This window comes from Chiloscyllium plagiosum, chromosome 27 (assembly GCF_004010195.1).
Source record: "Chiloscyllium plagiosum isolate BGI_BamShark_2017 chromosome 27, ASM401019v2, whole genome shotgun sequence".
Taxonomy (NCBI): Eukaryota; Metazoa; Chordata; class Chondrichthyes; order Orectolobiformes; family Hemiscylliidae; genus Chiloscyllium; species Chiloscyllium plagiosum.
Window position 1 is genome coordinate 42942292 of NC_057736.1, and position 15693 is coordinate 42957984.

Below are 15693 nucleotides of genomic sequence, written 5' to 3' on the forward strand. Positions count from 1 at the left end.
GTTTACTGTATCACATCTCCATGACACTGGACTCCTCTGGCTATAAATTCTGTGAGCATGATGTTAACCTCCACAATCACCTGATAAAACGCTCTGAAAACTAGTGCGAAGGGTCTGTTGTTGCGCTGTATGACTCAACGTTTCTATATAAATGCATGGTGTCGACTAGGTTAGTTGACAGGCCCAGTCAAAGGGCACTATTCCAGGGCAATGGTTAGGAGAATGGAGGGTTGGAAAGGAGAAGGGCAAATCCTTGTCCAAACATTCGTTCGCTCTCAATCACATGGAGAAATGAGACAGTATACCGCGGAACGAGTGGGGGCGGGACGTATAGAAATAGCTGGTACAGAATTTCAGCAGCTCTGGCAGCATCCATGGAGAGAACGCAGAGTTAATATTTTTAGTAGATCCCAGGAGGGGTTTGGGATTCAGAAATTCCTGTTGGGAATCAGTACCAGTTAAACCCAGTGCACCGTAATCCGTATAGTTTTTTCCTCCCTTTTTTAACACTCGGACCAACCAACCCAACCGCCCCGTGGCTCAACACTTCAACTCCCCCTCCCACTCCACCAATGACATGCAGGTGCTTGGACTCCTCCATCGCTAGACCATAGCAACACGACGGCTGGAGGAAGAGCGTCTCATCTTCCGCCTAGGAACCCTCCAACCACAAGGGATAAACTCAGACATCTCCAGTTTCCTCATTTCCCCTCCCCCCAGCTTGTCTCAGTTCCAACCCTCGAACTCAGCACCACCTTCCTAATCTGCAATCTTCTTTCTGACCTCTCCGTCCCCACCCCCACTCCGGCCTATCACCCTCACCTTATCACGCTCACCTTAACCTCCTTCCACCTATGGCATTTCGAATGCCCCTCGCCCAAGTCCCTCCTCCCTACTTTTTATCTTGGCCTGCTTGGCACACTTTCCTCATTCCTGAAGAAGGGCTCAGGCCCGAAACGTTGATTCTCCTGCTCCTTGGATGTTGCCTGACCTGCGCTTTTCTAGCAACACATTTTCAGCTCTGATCTCCAGCATCTGCAGTCCTCACTTTCTCCTACATTAGTCAGAGTCTGGTTGAGTTACTCTTCGGATGGTCAGTGTGGACTTGTTGGGCCAAAGGGCCTGTTTCCACACTGTAGAGAATCTAATCTAATGTCATCGTAGGGGTGGCAGGGTGGCTCAGTGGTTAGCACTGCTGCCTCACAGTACCAGGGTCCCAGGTTCAATTCCAGCCTTGGAACCAAAAATTATTCCAATGTAAAAGGTTACATCAGGTCACTATGAAATTATAAGAACTGGCATATCAGTCCAAGAAGATTGCATTCCAATGGCATTTTTAAGGTTTCTTCAATCATTAGTAAGCATGCAAGTGCAGCCAGTGAAAAGGGCAAATGGCAAGTTGGCCTTCATAGCAAGGATTCAAGTACAAAGTCTTGCTACAGTTACACAGGGCATTGGTGATACCACCTACATTGGAATAATTTTGGTTCCGATTTTATGATCCCTTCTCAAGGCTGTCATCTAGGCTTCAGCAATATTGGTCAGCTTACAATCGTTGTTTCATACAGAAGGGAGCTGAGGCAAGGCACCTTTCAGATCCAAGAGTGTGCTGACAAATAGCTTCTGTATAGATCTCTGCCTTCAGAGGAATTTAATTACAATATTTTTCAGTATTCTAGTGCATAAAAAATGGCATTCCTGTTATAAATGGCATTCCAGTAAATGGCCCAAATTCTTCATTTGGGAATTTGTTGAAACAGGCTTCCTGAGACATTGTTTTATGGCGTTTATGTAAAAGGTCAATGCGCATGAAGGTTGGTGCTGATAATCAGTGACGTTAATTGTTTTACAATTTATTTGGTGGAAAGGAAGAAGTGTGCTGATAAAGTATTTAAATACTAAATATGAAAGGCTGCTGATTTGTCTTTGAAGTGATTTTACAATGTTCTGTTTTTTAATAAAGTTATGATTTCCTGCAGTTTTGCCCCATATTTGCTCACATCTATATTGTACTTTTTAAGAACAAAAATTGTTCAAGTTCTGAATGTGGTCACGCTCAGTATGCAAGTTGCCAATTTCCTTTTACCTCACAAAAACCCAGGATTAGATTCAATGTTGGGGTTAACTTTTCTGCCAGACCATGCAAATATAATAAATAAAATGAAGATCTGTGAATATTGGAGATCTGAAACAAACAAAAACATAATTTGATGGAGAAACTCAGGTCTGACAGCATCTATAAAGAAAAAGAGTTAACTTTTCAAGTCCAGTGACCCTTTTTCAGAGCTCGGTTTATAACCTTTTCAATTTTACTGTGTATCTCTAAAGGGAGATCAGTTTTTTCAGATTTAAGATGCTCTTAAATATTTGCGCACTTGCTCCCCGTAAAATATTCTTGTTGTATTCTCTTTTCTACCCTTTCTGGACACATTGACATATCCACTTGCGTGAAATAAAAGAGCAGATCCATATCACCATTTTGAATCAACTGCCATAAATATGAGTTCAAAATGAGACTAACTTTGACAAAGAGTCAGTTAGACTCGAAACATCAGCTCTTTTCTCTCCTTCCAGATGCTGCCAGGCCTGTTGAGATTTTCCAGCATTTTCTCTTTTTGTTTCAGATTCCAGCATCGGCAGTAATTTGCTTTTATGGATATGAGTTCTCTCTTTTTTAAAAGGTTTTATTTGCCTTCCTTTCCTGAAGTTGCTGACATCCTTTAGGGACCACTCTGAATGTTCCAAAGGATATGTACTGTTGATTATTGAATCATGAAATTCGCCATAGTTCCGTCTCGTGATATTATCATCTCATCACGAATCACAGGATAAAATTGTGCCAGAGTTTTTGACCAATTTCTATTTTTCCTGGGGCCAATTATAATTCAGCTGACAGTGCTGCAGAGATCAGCTAACCAGCACAGACCAGGAGTCAAGTCACTTTGTGGACTGAGAAGCACGAATCAAAAAGTCGTTTATGAAAATTCTGCTGAATTTGCAAGAAAAGATAGATTATTAGAAAAAAGGCTTCTTCTGTCTTTGATTGATGTGGGATTATTTTAAACTAAGAATTAAGTATTGATTAAATTAATTGATTGTTGACTAGTGTAGACTGAACTACTTGCAGGAATTAGTGTATAAGTAGGGGCTTAATTGTTATATGCACCTTTGTGGAAATGTAGAATGGTTACTGCCTAGGAGGCTATTTGATCCACCGTGTAATGCTGGTCTTTTGTCGGAGAAGTTCATCTATTGCTGCAGGACTGCCATTTTTCCCGGTCCCCACAGATAACAATCCAATTCCTCTTCAAACATATTCTCAGGTAGTGCATTCCAGATACTAGCTAACTGGGCAAGTTGTTGGAGGGAATCCTGAGGGACAGGATATGCATGTATTTGGAAAGGCACGGACTGATTCGGGATAGTCAACATGGCTTTGTGCGTGGGAAATCATGTCTCTCAAACTTGATTGAGTTTTTTGAAGAAGTAACAATAGATTGATGAGGGCAGAGCAGTAGATGTGATCTATATGAACTTCAGTAAGGTGTTCAACAAGGTTCCCCATGTTTAGCAAAGTTAGAGCTCACGGAATACAAGGAGAACTAGCCATTTGGATACAGAACTGGCTCAAAGGTAGAAGATAGGATTGTGGTGAAGGGTTGCTCTTCAGACTGGACACCTGCGACCAGTGGAGTGCCACAAGGATCGGTGCTGGGTCCACTACTTTTCATTATTTATATAAATGATTGGATGTGAATGTAGGAGGTATAGTTAGTAAGTTTGCAGGTGACACCAAAATTGGAGGTGTAGTGAGCAGCAAAGAAGGTTACCTCAGATTATAAAGGGATCTTGATCAGATGGGCCAATGGGCTGAGAAATGGCAGATGGAATTTAATTTAGATAAATGTGAGATGCTGCATTTTGGGAAAGCAAATCTTAGTAGGACTTATACACTTAATGGTAAGGTCCTAGGGAGTGTTGCTGAACAAAGAGACCTTGGAGTGCAGGCTCGTAGCTCCTTGAAAGTGGAGTTGCAGGTAGATAGGATAGTGAAGAAGGTGTTTGGTATGCTTTCCTTTATTGGTCAGAGTATTGAGTACAGGAGTTGGGAGGTCATGTTGCGGCTGTACAGGAGATTGGTTAGGCCACTGTTGGAATATTGCGTGCAATTCTGGTCTCCTTCCTATCGGAAAGATGTTGTGAAACTTGAAAGGGTTCAGAAAAGATTTACAAGGATGTTGCCAGGGTTGGAGGATCTGAGCTACAGGGAGAGGCTGAACAGGCTGGGGCTGTTTTCCCTGGAGTGTTGGTGGCTGAGAGGTGACCTTATAGAGGTTTACAAAATTGAGGGTCATGGATAGGATAGATAGACAAAGTCTTTTCCGTGGGGTCGAGGAGTCCAGAACTGGAGGGCATAGGTTTAGGGTGAGTGGGGAAAGATATAAAAGAGACCTAAGGGGCACCGTTTTCACGCAGAGGGTGGTACGTGTATGGAATGAGCTGCCTGAGGATGTGGTGGAGGCTGGCACAATTGCAACACTTAAGAGGCATTTGGATGGGTATATGAATAGGAAGGGTTTGGAGGGATATGGGCCAGGTGCTGGCAGGTGGGACTAGATTGGGTTGGGATATCTGATCGGCATGGATGAGTTGGACCGAAGGGACTGTTTCTATGCTGTACATCTGACTCTGACTCTGACTCTACTTGCTGCATTAATAATGTCTTTAAAAAGCAACCATTGCTATGTTTTTCAATTACCTTAAATCTGTGGCCACTGATTCTCAATCCTTCTATCATTAAGAATCATTCTGCCTATCTACTCTGTCCTTGCCCCTCATCTCCCCATAACTTCCTCTTATTGAACAGCCTTAGCTTCTCCAGTCTATCTACATAACTGAAGTCAAAACCTTGCGTGAAAATTTAATCTTGTGAGTAACCACTTTGGATTCCTGCATGATTTCAATTTGGCATTTAGAAACTGGAGAAAACCTTAATTGCTGGTTACAATAGCTGAATCAGGATGTTCTAGATTTGCAAGAGGATAGGGAGGAGGCAAAATGACCATTTATATCGCAACCACTTAAGTCTGCGACAGCCCGAGGAAAACAGAAAAACAATGTATGGCTCTCGCTATTGAAGAAAACAAAATTTATCGGTGATGTGTAAATTTGTGGTCCAGCCACTTCCAGTTTATAGTGAGAAGGGCTCAACATTGCTGTTATCCAAGCAGTTTTCATGCTAATACTGGAGTATCAAAAATCTGTTGCCCTTTACTGCGACTCACTCTCAAAGAACCACCATGCTGTAAAATAAAAGACTTTTAAAAGTCAGTAAAACAATCATTTTGCAAATATGTCACACAGCATCCCAGGATCTGTAAAAATTCAAGCTCAACTTTTGTGACCCATTTGAGTCGTCCAGTTTAATTTGAAATTTTCTTCTGGTGTGAAGAATGTTTTGAAAACTTATCCTCATAACCTTTTCTGAAGCACATTTGTAGTGTAAGAGTAGAAGGCTGTTGTTGCCAGTGTTTGTGAGGCTTTTGAAAGCCCAACAATTGTGGTGTTTTGAGATATGGAATCAAGCCAAGAGCTCTGAGTTCCAGTTTACAACTTGCGCTGAAAGGTTCTGTGTGGTATGTATGTGGAATGCATGCACCAAGACAAGATCTTGCCACGTAATTGCAGAACTTGAGCCGCCTTTCAGATGTGCAGCAGCTCACTGAGCTAGGGTGCCGGGAGGGGCTGAACTTCAGCTTAACTGTGAAACTGTGCCCCACCACAGATGATTAGTGTCATTTGTACTAAACTTCAAATTCTGCTGCTACTTTGAAAACAAAGAAAAGTAATACAGGTATTTAATTTCCTGTTTAAACCCACTCTATGGAACAGCTTGAGTTTTCAGCAGAAATGGGCAGATTTTCTAGCTATATTTTAAACTATAGCATAACAAGCTATATTTTTGTTGCTGATATTTTATTTTTAATTTGATAGTAATATGTTTATGCAGATGATTTTTATGACTGCAACAGTGTACTCATGATGTGAGATCTATCATTGTGCTGTTATGGAGTATCTATTGCTTGATATGTGAAGAGACAGCAGGTTAACACTGGACTCCATTTAATCTGTATCACTCTAATGCTCAGCTCATTCTTTCTTCAAGCACACCTTTTTTTCTCTCTTTGGAATAATAGGGAAGTGGCAGAAGGATTCACGGGTCATATAGTCTGTTGAACCATGTCATGATTACTCCTTCCACAGTGAAACTAAATGGTGGGGCTTTTGCGTCAAAGGTAGAGATGCTACTACTGTGTCACACTGCCTCCATAATGGCAGAATTGTATACATTCAACAAAAGGATAAAGATCAGAGTTAGATTCCTGGTTGATTCAGTAAATTGATCTGAATGTCCTCATTTTAAATTGCTGTTTCTGAGGATGCTACTGAAGAGTCATGTGTTGCTGTATGATATGGACAGACACATTGGAACTAATAACAGAGGAAGGGAAAACGATGAGATTCTAAAGGGGGAATATAGAAAGTCAGGCAGGAATTTAAAAAGGAAGTCCTGGAGGTTGGTAATATCTGGAGTACTCCTGGTGCGATGAGCTAGTGAGGGTAGGAATAGGAGGATAGAGCAGATGAATGCGTGGCTGAGGACCTGGTATAGGGGAGAAGGGTTCACATTTTTTGGACAAGAAGGATGCATTGCACCTGAATTGGAAGGGGACTAATATATTGGCAAGGAGATTTGCTAGAGCTGCTTGGGAGGATTTAAATTAGTAAGGTTAAGGCTAGGGGTTGCTTAGGGGTGTGTGGGGTGCGTTGGGACCCCAGGGTGATAGTGAGGAAAGAGATCAGTCTGAGGCTGGTACTGTTAGGAAAAGGAGCAAATAAAACAGAGCAGGCAAGAACAAATCAGAGAGCAAGGTGGGACTGATAAATTAAACTGCATTTATTTCAATGCAAGAAGCCTAACAGGGAAGATAGATGAATTCAGGGCATGGTTAGGAACATGGGACTGAAATATCACAGCAATTACAAAGGCATGGCTCTGGGATGGACAGGACTGGCTGTTTAATGTTCCAGGGTACAAATGCTATAGAAAGGATAGAAAGAGAGGAGGAGGGGTGGTGTTTCTGATCCGGGATAGCATTATGATTATACTTAGAGAGCATATTCCTGGGAATACATCCAGGGAGGATATTTGAGTGGAAGTGAAAAGTAAGAAAGGGATGATCACCTTATTGGGATGGTATTATAGATTCTCTCCTCCTCCCCCCCCCCCCCCAAAAAAAAACAGCAGAAAATTGAGGATCAAATTTGTAAGGAGATCTGTTATCTGTAAGAATAATAGGGTGGTTATGGTGGGGGATTTTAATTTTCCAAACATAGACCGGGACTGCCATCGTGTTAAGGGTTTAGATGGAGATGAATTTGTTAAGTGCGTAAAATAAAATTTTCTGCTTCAGTATGTGAATGTATCTACTGGAGAAGGTGCAAAACTTGATCTACTCTTGGGAAATAAGGCAGGGCAGGTGACTGAGGTGTCAGTGGGGGAGCACTGACAATTGGGGGGATGGTCAATTTTAATGCTATTAGGCAAGATCTTTCAAAGGTTGATTGGGGGCAGATGTTCGCAAGTAAAGGAACGGCTGGAAAATGGGAAGCCTTCAGAAATGAGATAACAAGAGTCCATGGACAGTACATTCCTGTTAGGGTGAAAGGAAAGGCTGGTAGGTGTAGGGAATGCTGGATGACGAGAGAAGTTGAATTTTTGGTTAAGAAAAAGAAGGAAGCATATGTCAGGTATAAACAGCAAAAGGGAAATCAAGAGGGCAAAAAGGGGGCATGAGATAGCTTTGGCACATAGGGTTAAGGAGAATCCAAAAGGATTCTACATGTACATTAAGGAGAAAAGGGTAACAAGAGGGAGAGAATAGGGCCCCTCAAAGATCAGAGTCAAAAGATGTCGTGGTGGACAAGCACAGCTGGTCAGGCAGCATCTGAAGAGTGGGAGAGTCCAGGTTTCGAGCATAAGCTATTCTTCATTCCTAGACCACATTTTCTGACTCTGATCTCCAACATGGGTGGCACGGTGGCTCAGTGTTTAGCACTGCTCCCTCACAGCACCAGGGTCCTAGGTTCGCTTCCAGCCTCAGGCAACTGTCTGTGTGGAGTTTGCACATTGTCCCCGTTTCTGCATGGGTTTCCTTCGGGTGCTCCACTTTCCTCCCACAGTCCAAAAATGTGCAGGTCAGGTGAATTGGTCATGCTAAATTGCCCATGGTGTAAGGTGCATTAGTCAGAGGGAAATGGGTCTGGGTGGTTTACTCTTCGGAGGGTCGGTGTGGACTTGTTGGGCCGAAGGGCCTGTTTGCACACTGTAGGGAATCTAATCTAATCTGCAGTCCTCACTTTCTTCCCTCGAAAGATCAGCAAGGCAGCCAATGTGTGGAACATGTTTCAGAGGCGGGGCTGCTGGATGTTTTAAAATACATAAAGGTGGATAAATCCCCAGGACCTAATCAGGTATTCCCTAGAACTCTGGAGGAAGCTAGGGAAGTGATTGTTGGGCCCCATGTTGAGATATTTGTTTCATCGATAGTCACAAGTGTGGTGCTGGAAGACTGAAGGTTGGTTAACATGGTGCTAGTATTTAAGAAAGGTGATAAAGAACCCGCCTCTGACATCCCCTCTATACTTTCCTCCAACCAGCTTAAAAGTATGACCTCTCGTGTTAGCCATTTCTGCCCTGGGACATAGTCTCTGGCTATCGACTCTATCTATGCCTCTCATTATCTTGTATAACTCAATTAGGTCCCCTCTCCTCCTCCTTTTCTCCAGTGAAAAAGTCCGAGCTCAGTCAACCCCTCTTCATAAGATAAGCCCTCCAGTCCAGGCAGCATCCTGGCAAACCTCCTCTGAACCCTCTCCGAAGCATCCACATCTTTCCTATAATAGGGCGACCAGAACTGGACGCAGTATTCCAAGTGCGGTCTAACCAAAGTTTTATAGAGCTGCAACAAGATCTCATGACTCTTAAACTCAATCACCCCTGATGTTGGTGTTTGGAGGGAATCCTGGGGTACAGGATTTACATGTATTTGGAAAGGCAAGGACTAATTAGGTATAATTCAACATGGCCTTGTGCGTGGGAAATCATGTCTCACAAACTTGTGCTTTTTGAAGAACCAACAGAGGATTGATGAGGGCAAAGCAGTAGACATGATCTGTGTGGACTTCAGTAAGGCATTTGACAAATTCCTCATGGGGGATGGTTAGCAAGGTTAAATCTCATGGAATACAGAGAGAACTATCAATTTTGATACAGAACTGGCTCGAAGGCAGAAGACAGGGTGTGGTGGTGGGTTGCCTTTCAAACTGGAGGCCTGTGACTATTGGTGTGCCACAAGGATTGGTGCTGAGTCCACTGCTTTTTGTCATTGAACAAAATTATTTGGATGTGAACAGAGGAGGTATAGTTAGTAAGTTTGCAGATGACCCCAAAATTGGAGATGTGGTGGACAGTGAAGGAGCTCACCTCCGATTCCATTGGAATCTTGATCAGATGGGCCATTGGGCTGAGGAGTGGCAGGTGGAGTTTAATTTAGATAAATGTAAGATGCTGCATTTTGGAAAAGCAAATCAGAGCAAGACATGTGCACTTAGTGTATATGTAAGGTCGTAGGGAGTGTTGCTGACCAAAAAGACCTTGGAGTGTAGGATCATAACTCCTTGAAAATGGAGTTGGAGGTAGATAGGACAGTGAAGAAGGCATTTGGTGTGCTTTTCTTTATCAGACAGAGCATTGAGTATAGGAGTTGGGAGGTCATGTTGCAGCTGTACAGGACATTGGTTAGGCCATGTTTGGAATATTATGTGCAATTCTGGTTTCCCACCTATCTGAAGGATGTGAAACTTGAAAGGATTCAGGAAAGATTTGCAAGGATGCTGCCAGGTTTGGAGAATTTGAGTGAAAGGGAGAGGTTGAATAGGCTGGAGCTGTTTTCCCTAGAGCATCAGAGGCTAAGGGGTGACCTTTATAGAGGTTTATAAAATCATGAGGGGCATGGATAGGGTAAATATACAAAGTCTTTTCCCTGGGGTCGGGGGAGTCCAGAACTAGAGTGCATAGGTTTAGGGTGAGAGGGGAAAAATTGGAAAGGGATCTATTGGGGCAAATTTTTCACGCAGAGGGTGGTGCATGTATGGAATGAACTGCCAGAGGAAGTGGTGGAGCCTGGTACAGTTACAACATTTAACAGGCATCTGGATGGGTATATGAATAGGAAGAGTTTAGAGGGATATGGGGCTAAGTGCTGGCAAATGAGACAAGATTAGGTTAGGACATCTGGTCAACATGGACGTGGTAGACCGAAGGGTCTGTTTCTGTGCTGTATTTCTCGATGACTGTGACTCCTTGTATCTTGGTTCTGACATTGCTGCAAAGCTGCTTCACACCCAGGATTCACATCGCGAATGACCAATTTGGGCAAGGAAATAGAGAATCCTATAGAATGCTAAGATGCTTTTGAGGGAGGCAAATAAAGGGATACAATTTAAGAGACAAAGCAAATCTTGTCACGTTTGTCTTGCCAAAAGTAAAGGCAAACATATTTTCTGACTGTCCCCTTAAGTTGACTAGCCAAGCTCAGATAACAATTGTGGACAGGCAAAAGCTCAGTGAAAGCATCATAGATAGGGAGGAGGCTGGAAGAACACAGCAAGCCAGGCAGCAACAGAGGTGGAGAGGTAGACGTTTTGGGTGTAACCAGTCTTAAGGACCTGGGGTGGTTGTAGGGACGCTGCAGATATGGAAGCTGTGATGCTCGGCGGACTATTCCCCAATGTAGAGAAGACCGCATCGGAAGCACCTGATGCAGTCGACTAGGTTGAAAGAGGCAGGTGAACCTCTGTCTCACCTGCCTCTCACCGAGCATTGCAGCTGGGCCAGCAGGGGCCAACCAGACCTCCCATTCACCGTCCATTTCAATTCCCCAAGTGACTCCTCCCTTTACGGCATGACCATCCTTGGCCTCCTCCATTGCCAGAACGAGCCACCAACACAAATTGATGGAACAACACTTCATCTTACGCCTGGCTAGCTTACAGCCTGGAGGACTCAATATTAAGTTCTCCAATTTCAAATAACCTTCCTTCCCATCCCTGACTCCCTTCCCAGCCCTTTCTGCTCCTCCCTGCCACCAACTGGATTCACTCCTCCCATTGACCAACCAGGTTGTACCCTCTACCCGTCTTCACTTATCCCCACTTTCCCACCCTGCCCCGCCACCCCTTAATCGCAGCTCCCGCACACCAACCCCCAGTACTGAAGATACCCGAAACATCGACTTTTCTACCACCTAATGCTGCCTGGCTTGCTGTGTTCTTCCAGCCTTCTGCCTGTCTAATTTGGATTCCAGCCTCTGCAGTTTTTTATCTCTCACCAGTGCAAGCATCAGACATGACAAAATTCCATCAGGAACTCCTGGAAAAAGGCAGTTCTGAGTCTGAAGAGAGATTTAATTGTTTGGACATGTATTACATAAGATTTTTGGGAGTGCAGGGGAGAGTGAATGCTAATTGTGTAGTGGAATTGGAGTGGGGAGAAAGTAAATGCATAACTGATGGTGAAGGAATGCGAAAAGTTGCTTTGTATGTGGAATAAGTATTAATGTTTGGCTTTAGTGTTTTTCTGTATCAACATGCAAAGCATTTCACCATGAATTGCATTAGAAGCACTTGATTATTGTTTTGGTTAGGCTGTTTATTTGTCATCCTTTACTCAGTGATTTGTCTTTTTCTTCAACAGAAAATCAGTGGCATTTCCGGTTGCTCATTTATGGAGTTTCTGAAGGGCAGCAGGGACTATTGCCAGGCACAGCACGGCCGCCTCGCGGACAAGTGAACTCCAGGTCTCTCCCATTTCATCTGCTCCACGAGGAAATCATCTTAAATGTAAAAGTGCCAACAGCAAACTGGGATTCATCTGGATACTGGATTTAAAAATTGGATAGTTTGAGAAGTAGAGGACGTTTGTTCTTTCAATGACCTAGCCTGGATGGGGTAAATCTGCCTGTGTTTTGTGCAATTGGATGCTGTAAGAAGCACCATTGCTCAGAGACACCAACCAAAACGTGCCAGTCTGAATTGGATTTCACATCAACTGTGTTGAGTCCAGTTGTGTGAGTGGAAATTTTAAAAGCACAAGTACGAACAGCGAAAAGGATCACAAAGTGCTGCTTCAGAATCTCCCTTTTTTTTTAATACACTTTTTTTTTGACGTTGCAACCACAATGAACCGCCCGGCCCCCGTAGAAATCATCTTCAACAGTATGAGGTTTCTCATCACACACAACCCAACCAATGCTACCCTCAACAAGTTCACAGAGGTAAAAACAATGTTATCTTCAGGCCAATGTGTAAATAATCTAATCAACATGGAAACTGATGCAATATTTTCAGTGTACTCTGCAATATTCCCTGGTTTTTTGGGTTGAAATATGCCCCTGCAGGAGAGGATAAAGCTTTAGGAAAAACCAAATGGTACTGTGACAAACTATTTCACCTTTTGTACTTGAAACTGAGTTCAGAGCATGACCATCTCGTGACAAGCCTCACCCACACATGCCATGCAAACCAATGCTAAAATCCTAGGCACACATACGGGGGGGGGGGGGGATCTGCGTGAGCTGTGATGCTGCCTTACCTTCTGAACTGGGACCAGACTTAATAGAAAACTCCGAACCCCAGAGGAAAGACATTGAATTGATTAACCGAATAATCAATAGTGCCCGCCCATCTTGTTCGGATAATTTGAGGTTCCTCTGTATTTGTATGTTCTTGTCCAGTGATCAGAAGTTCTCAAAACAAATCAGGCTTTGCATTCAATGTTCAAAGGCAGCCAAGGTGGTCTTGTTGGAAGATGACATGTGGGTTGAGTATGTATGATTTTAACCTCAACGCTTTCAAAGTGAAAACCTTTTTTCCCCCCTCAGGTAACATTGCATTATCTATAATACTGACTTGTTTGTCATATTCTGCTGTTTTTTTCAACCTGCCCTTAATGTCCATAGCATTGCCAATATCTAGATTTGTTTAATTTTGAAAATAAAAGCCCAGCCCCATTCTATTGTCCCTACTCCTTTTCTAAACAGTAAATTACTTTTTACAGTAATGCAAAAAGAAGCAAAATGGTCTGAATTTAACTGGTAAAGGATTAAAAGTCATTTTGACTATTCATTTCAATCTTCAATGGATTAAAACTCCTGGAGTAGATGTGATTTTGTTTCTAATGTAGGTAATGTTAGATGGTGAATGTCACTCAATTAACCTTCTCTTAAGCAGGCATTGGGGAAAAAAAAACACCCAATCAGTTGTCACCAGTTGTTTTTACATGTAACACAAAAAAAATTGCTCAATTAATCTTTAACAACTCCTATTTTCACCCTAATTAAGGCAGTGAGTAACTTACTGCAAAATGTCCTCTTTCTCCCTTTTTTTCTCTCTCTCTCTCTTCTCCTTCGCCCCCCCCCCCCCCCCCCCACCAACTTAGTGCATTTCTCTCAAAATGTGGGGATTAAGTATGAGTCTTCACTCTACTACTTTGAAGTATAAAATATTGTGCAGGTGCAGTTTGCTGTGGTTATTATATTGAAGCTTGAAATTAAATGGAGTCATACAGCGAAGCTCCTTTCACTGCATGTATCAGCTCTTGACCAAGTACTTTAGACTGAACTGGGTAAAAAATGTTCACTACTACAAACAACGGCCAACAATGTAACATGAGGAGCAACTTCATGAGAGTTGATGGTAAATGAATAAAGTGTTTTTGAAGTTTATGTAGTGGAAATTTCTGCCATTCGATTGCTTTTTCCTCAGAGGCTATAGGTAATCACTTAATGTAGTTAAAGTGGCATTTAAAATCTTTTGATGTATAGAGGGATCTGGGTGTTCAGGTCCATTGTACCCTGAAGATGGCAACGCAGATCGATTAGAGTGGTCAAGAAGGTATACGGCATGCTTTCCTTCATCAGACGGGGTATTGAGTACGAGACTTGGCAGTTACAGTTGTATAGGACTTTGGTTCGGCTGCATTTGGAATACTGCGTAACAGTTCTGGTCGCCACATTGCCAAAAGGATGTGGTTGCTTTGGAAAGGCTACAGAGGAGGTTCACCAGGATGTTGCCTGGTATGGAGGTTGCTAGCTATGAAGGCAAGTTGAGTAGATTAGGATTATTTTCATTAGAAAGATGGAGATTATGGGAGGACCTCATTGAGGTATATAAAATCACGGTAGATAGCAAGAAGCATTTTCCCAGAGTGGGGGACTCAATAACTCGGAGTCACAAATCCAAGGTGAAAGGATGATAGGTTGTTTTTCTTGAGATTCTTACACACGTGATGCAACTGCAATACACCAACTTCTTTGAGCAGCCGAAATTTATTAAGCAAGGATGAGCTTTCGGAGGATCACTTACACTTTGCAAGCATTGCAAAGAGTGCATCAAGCGAGGCTCCCGGAACAAAGGGACCAGTTCTTGCTTTATACAAGATTTTACATCACAGTCAGTAATGTCCACAAGACAATCCCCAGCTACTCCCCCAAAGTCAAGACACAATGTTTCTGGAAAGAATCAAAACACTACAATGTAAAGTGATTAGGTTATTCCTTAAAACAGCATTTACAGAGTATGATTAGATTGTCACACCCTGCCTACAAAACAAGAAACCACCCGCGCGCCGCACCCCCCAAACTGGACATCCAATTCCTGACATGTCAGCAGAACAGATTAACCCTTTGTCCCCTTGAGATATTAATCTTAAGGGAGATATGTGTGGAAAGTTCTTTACGCAGACGATGGTGGTGCCTGGAACGCTTTGCCAGCAGAGGTGGTAGAGGGAGGCATGATATCGTCATTTAAGATGTGTCTAGACAGATACATGAATGGGCAGGGAGCGGAGGGATAGAAATCCTTAGAAAATGGGCAACAGGTTTTGATAGAGGGTGTGGATCAGTGCAGGCTTGGAGGGCCGAAGGGCCTGTTCCTGTGCTGTAATCCAGTCAAATATAAATGGGACTTGTCCATAATAAGACCATAAAATGAGGGAGCAGAAGTAGGATATTAGAACCATTGAGTCTGCTCTACCATTCATGGCTAATCTGATAATCCAACTCAACTCTACTTTCCTGCCTTTACCCCATAACCCTTGATTTTCAGACTGATTAAAAATCTTACTATCTCAACCTTGTTTCTGTTCTATGAATACTTCATGCTTACTGACCACCTGAATTAATGCTGGCACTTAACTGAGTCTATAAGCTGAGCGCATCTCAGCATCATTTCTTATATTGGAGAATTACTTAAGTGGCAAGCATCCAGATTTTTTTCTTAAATGAATTGTTGGCTGTATAATCACCCCAAGATTTGAGTTTCATCATTAAAGGCATTTTTCTCTCAATGTCATTGCATTTGATGAACTTCTTCAATAATAGATAACCTGGAAACTGAACCTGCGACCATAAAACAGAAGTGTAATCTGCAAATCAGACTTTTATATGTGGACATGTTCCAACCCAAATATTGCATCTGCTTAAAAACATAAGTTGTGTATAAAGGGTTCAACCATCTTCGGTCTGGGTGGATGAAAGGTTTTTATTTAGGTAGTATGATTTTTACAAATCC

The 15693-nt window shown here is 42.7% G+C and overlaps 1 protein-coding gene across 2 annotated transcripts in view; it reads left to right on the plus strand.

Annotated features, from left to right (window-relative positions):
- The window catches only part of LOC122563751 (protein tyrosine phosphatase type IVA 2-like), a 128159-nt gene that overhangs the window by 70441 nt on the left and 42025 nt on the right, over positions 1–15693 (plus strand). For both annotated transcript variants that reach the window (XM_043717940.1, XM_043717939.1), the window contains exon 2: positions 11819–12398. In XM_043717940.1, coding sequence (XP_043573875.1) covers positions 12303–12398 — 96 coding nt within the window. In that variant the 5' untranslated portion in view covers positions 11819–12302. The remainder of the gene's footprint in view (positions 1–11818; positions 12399–15693) is intronic.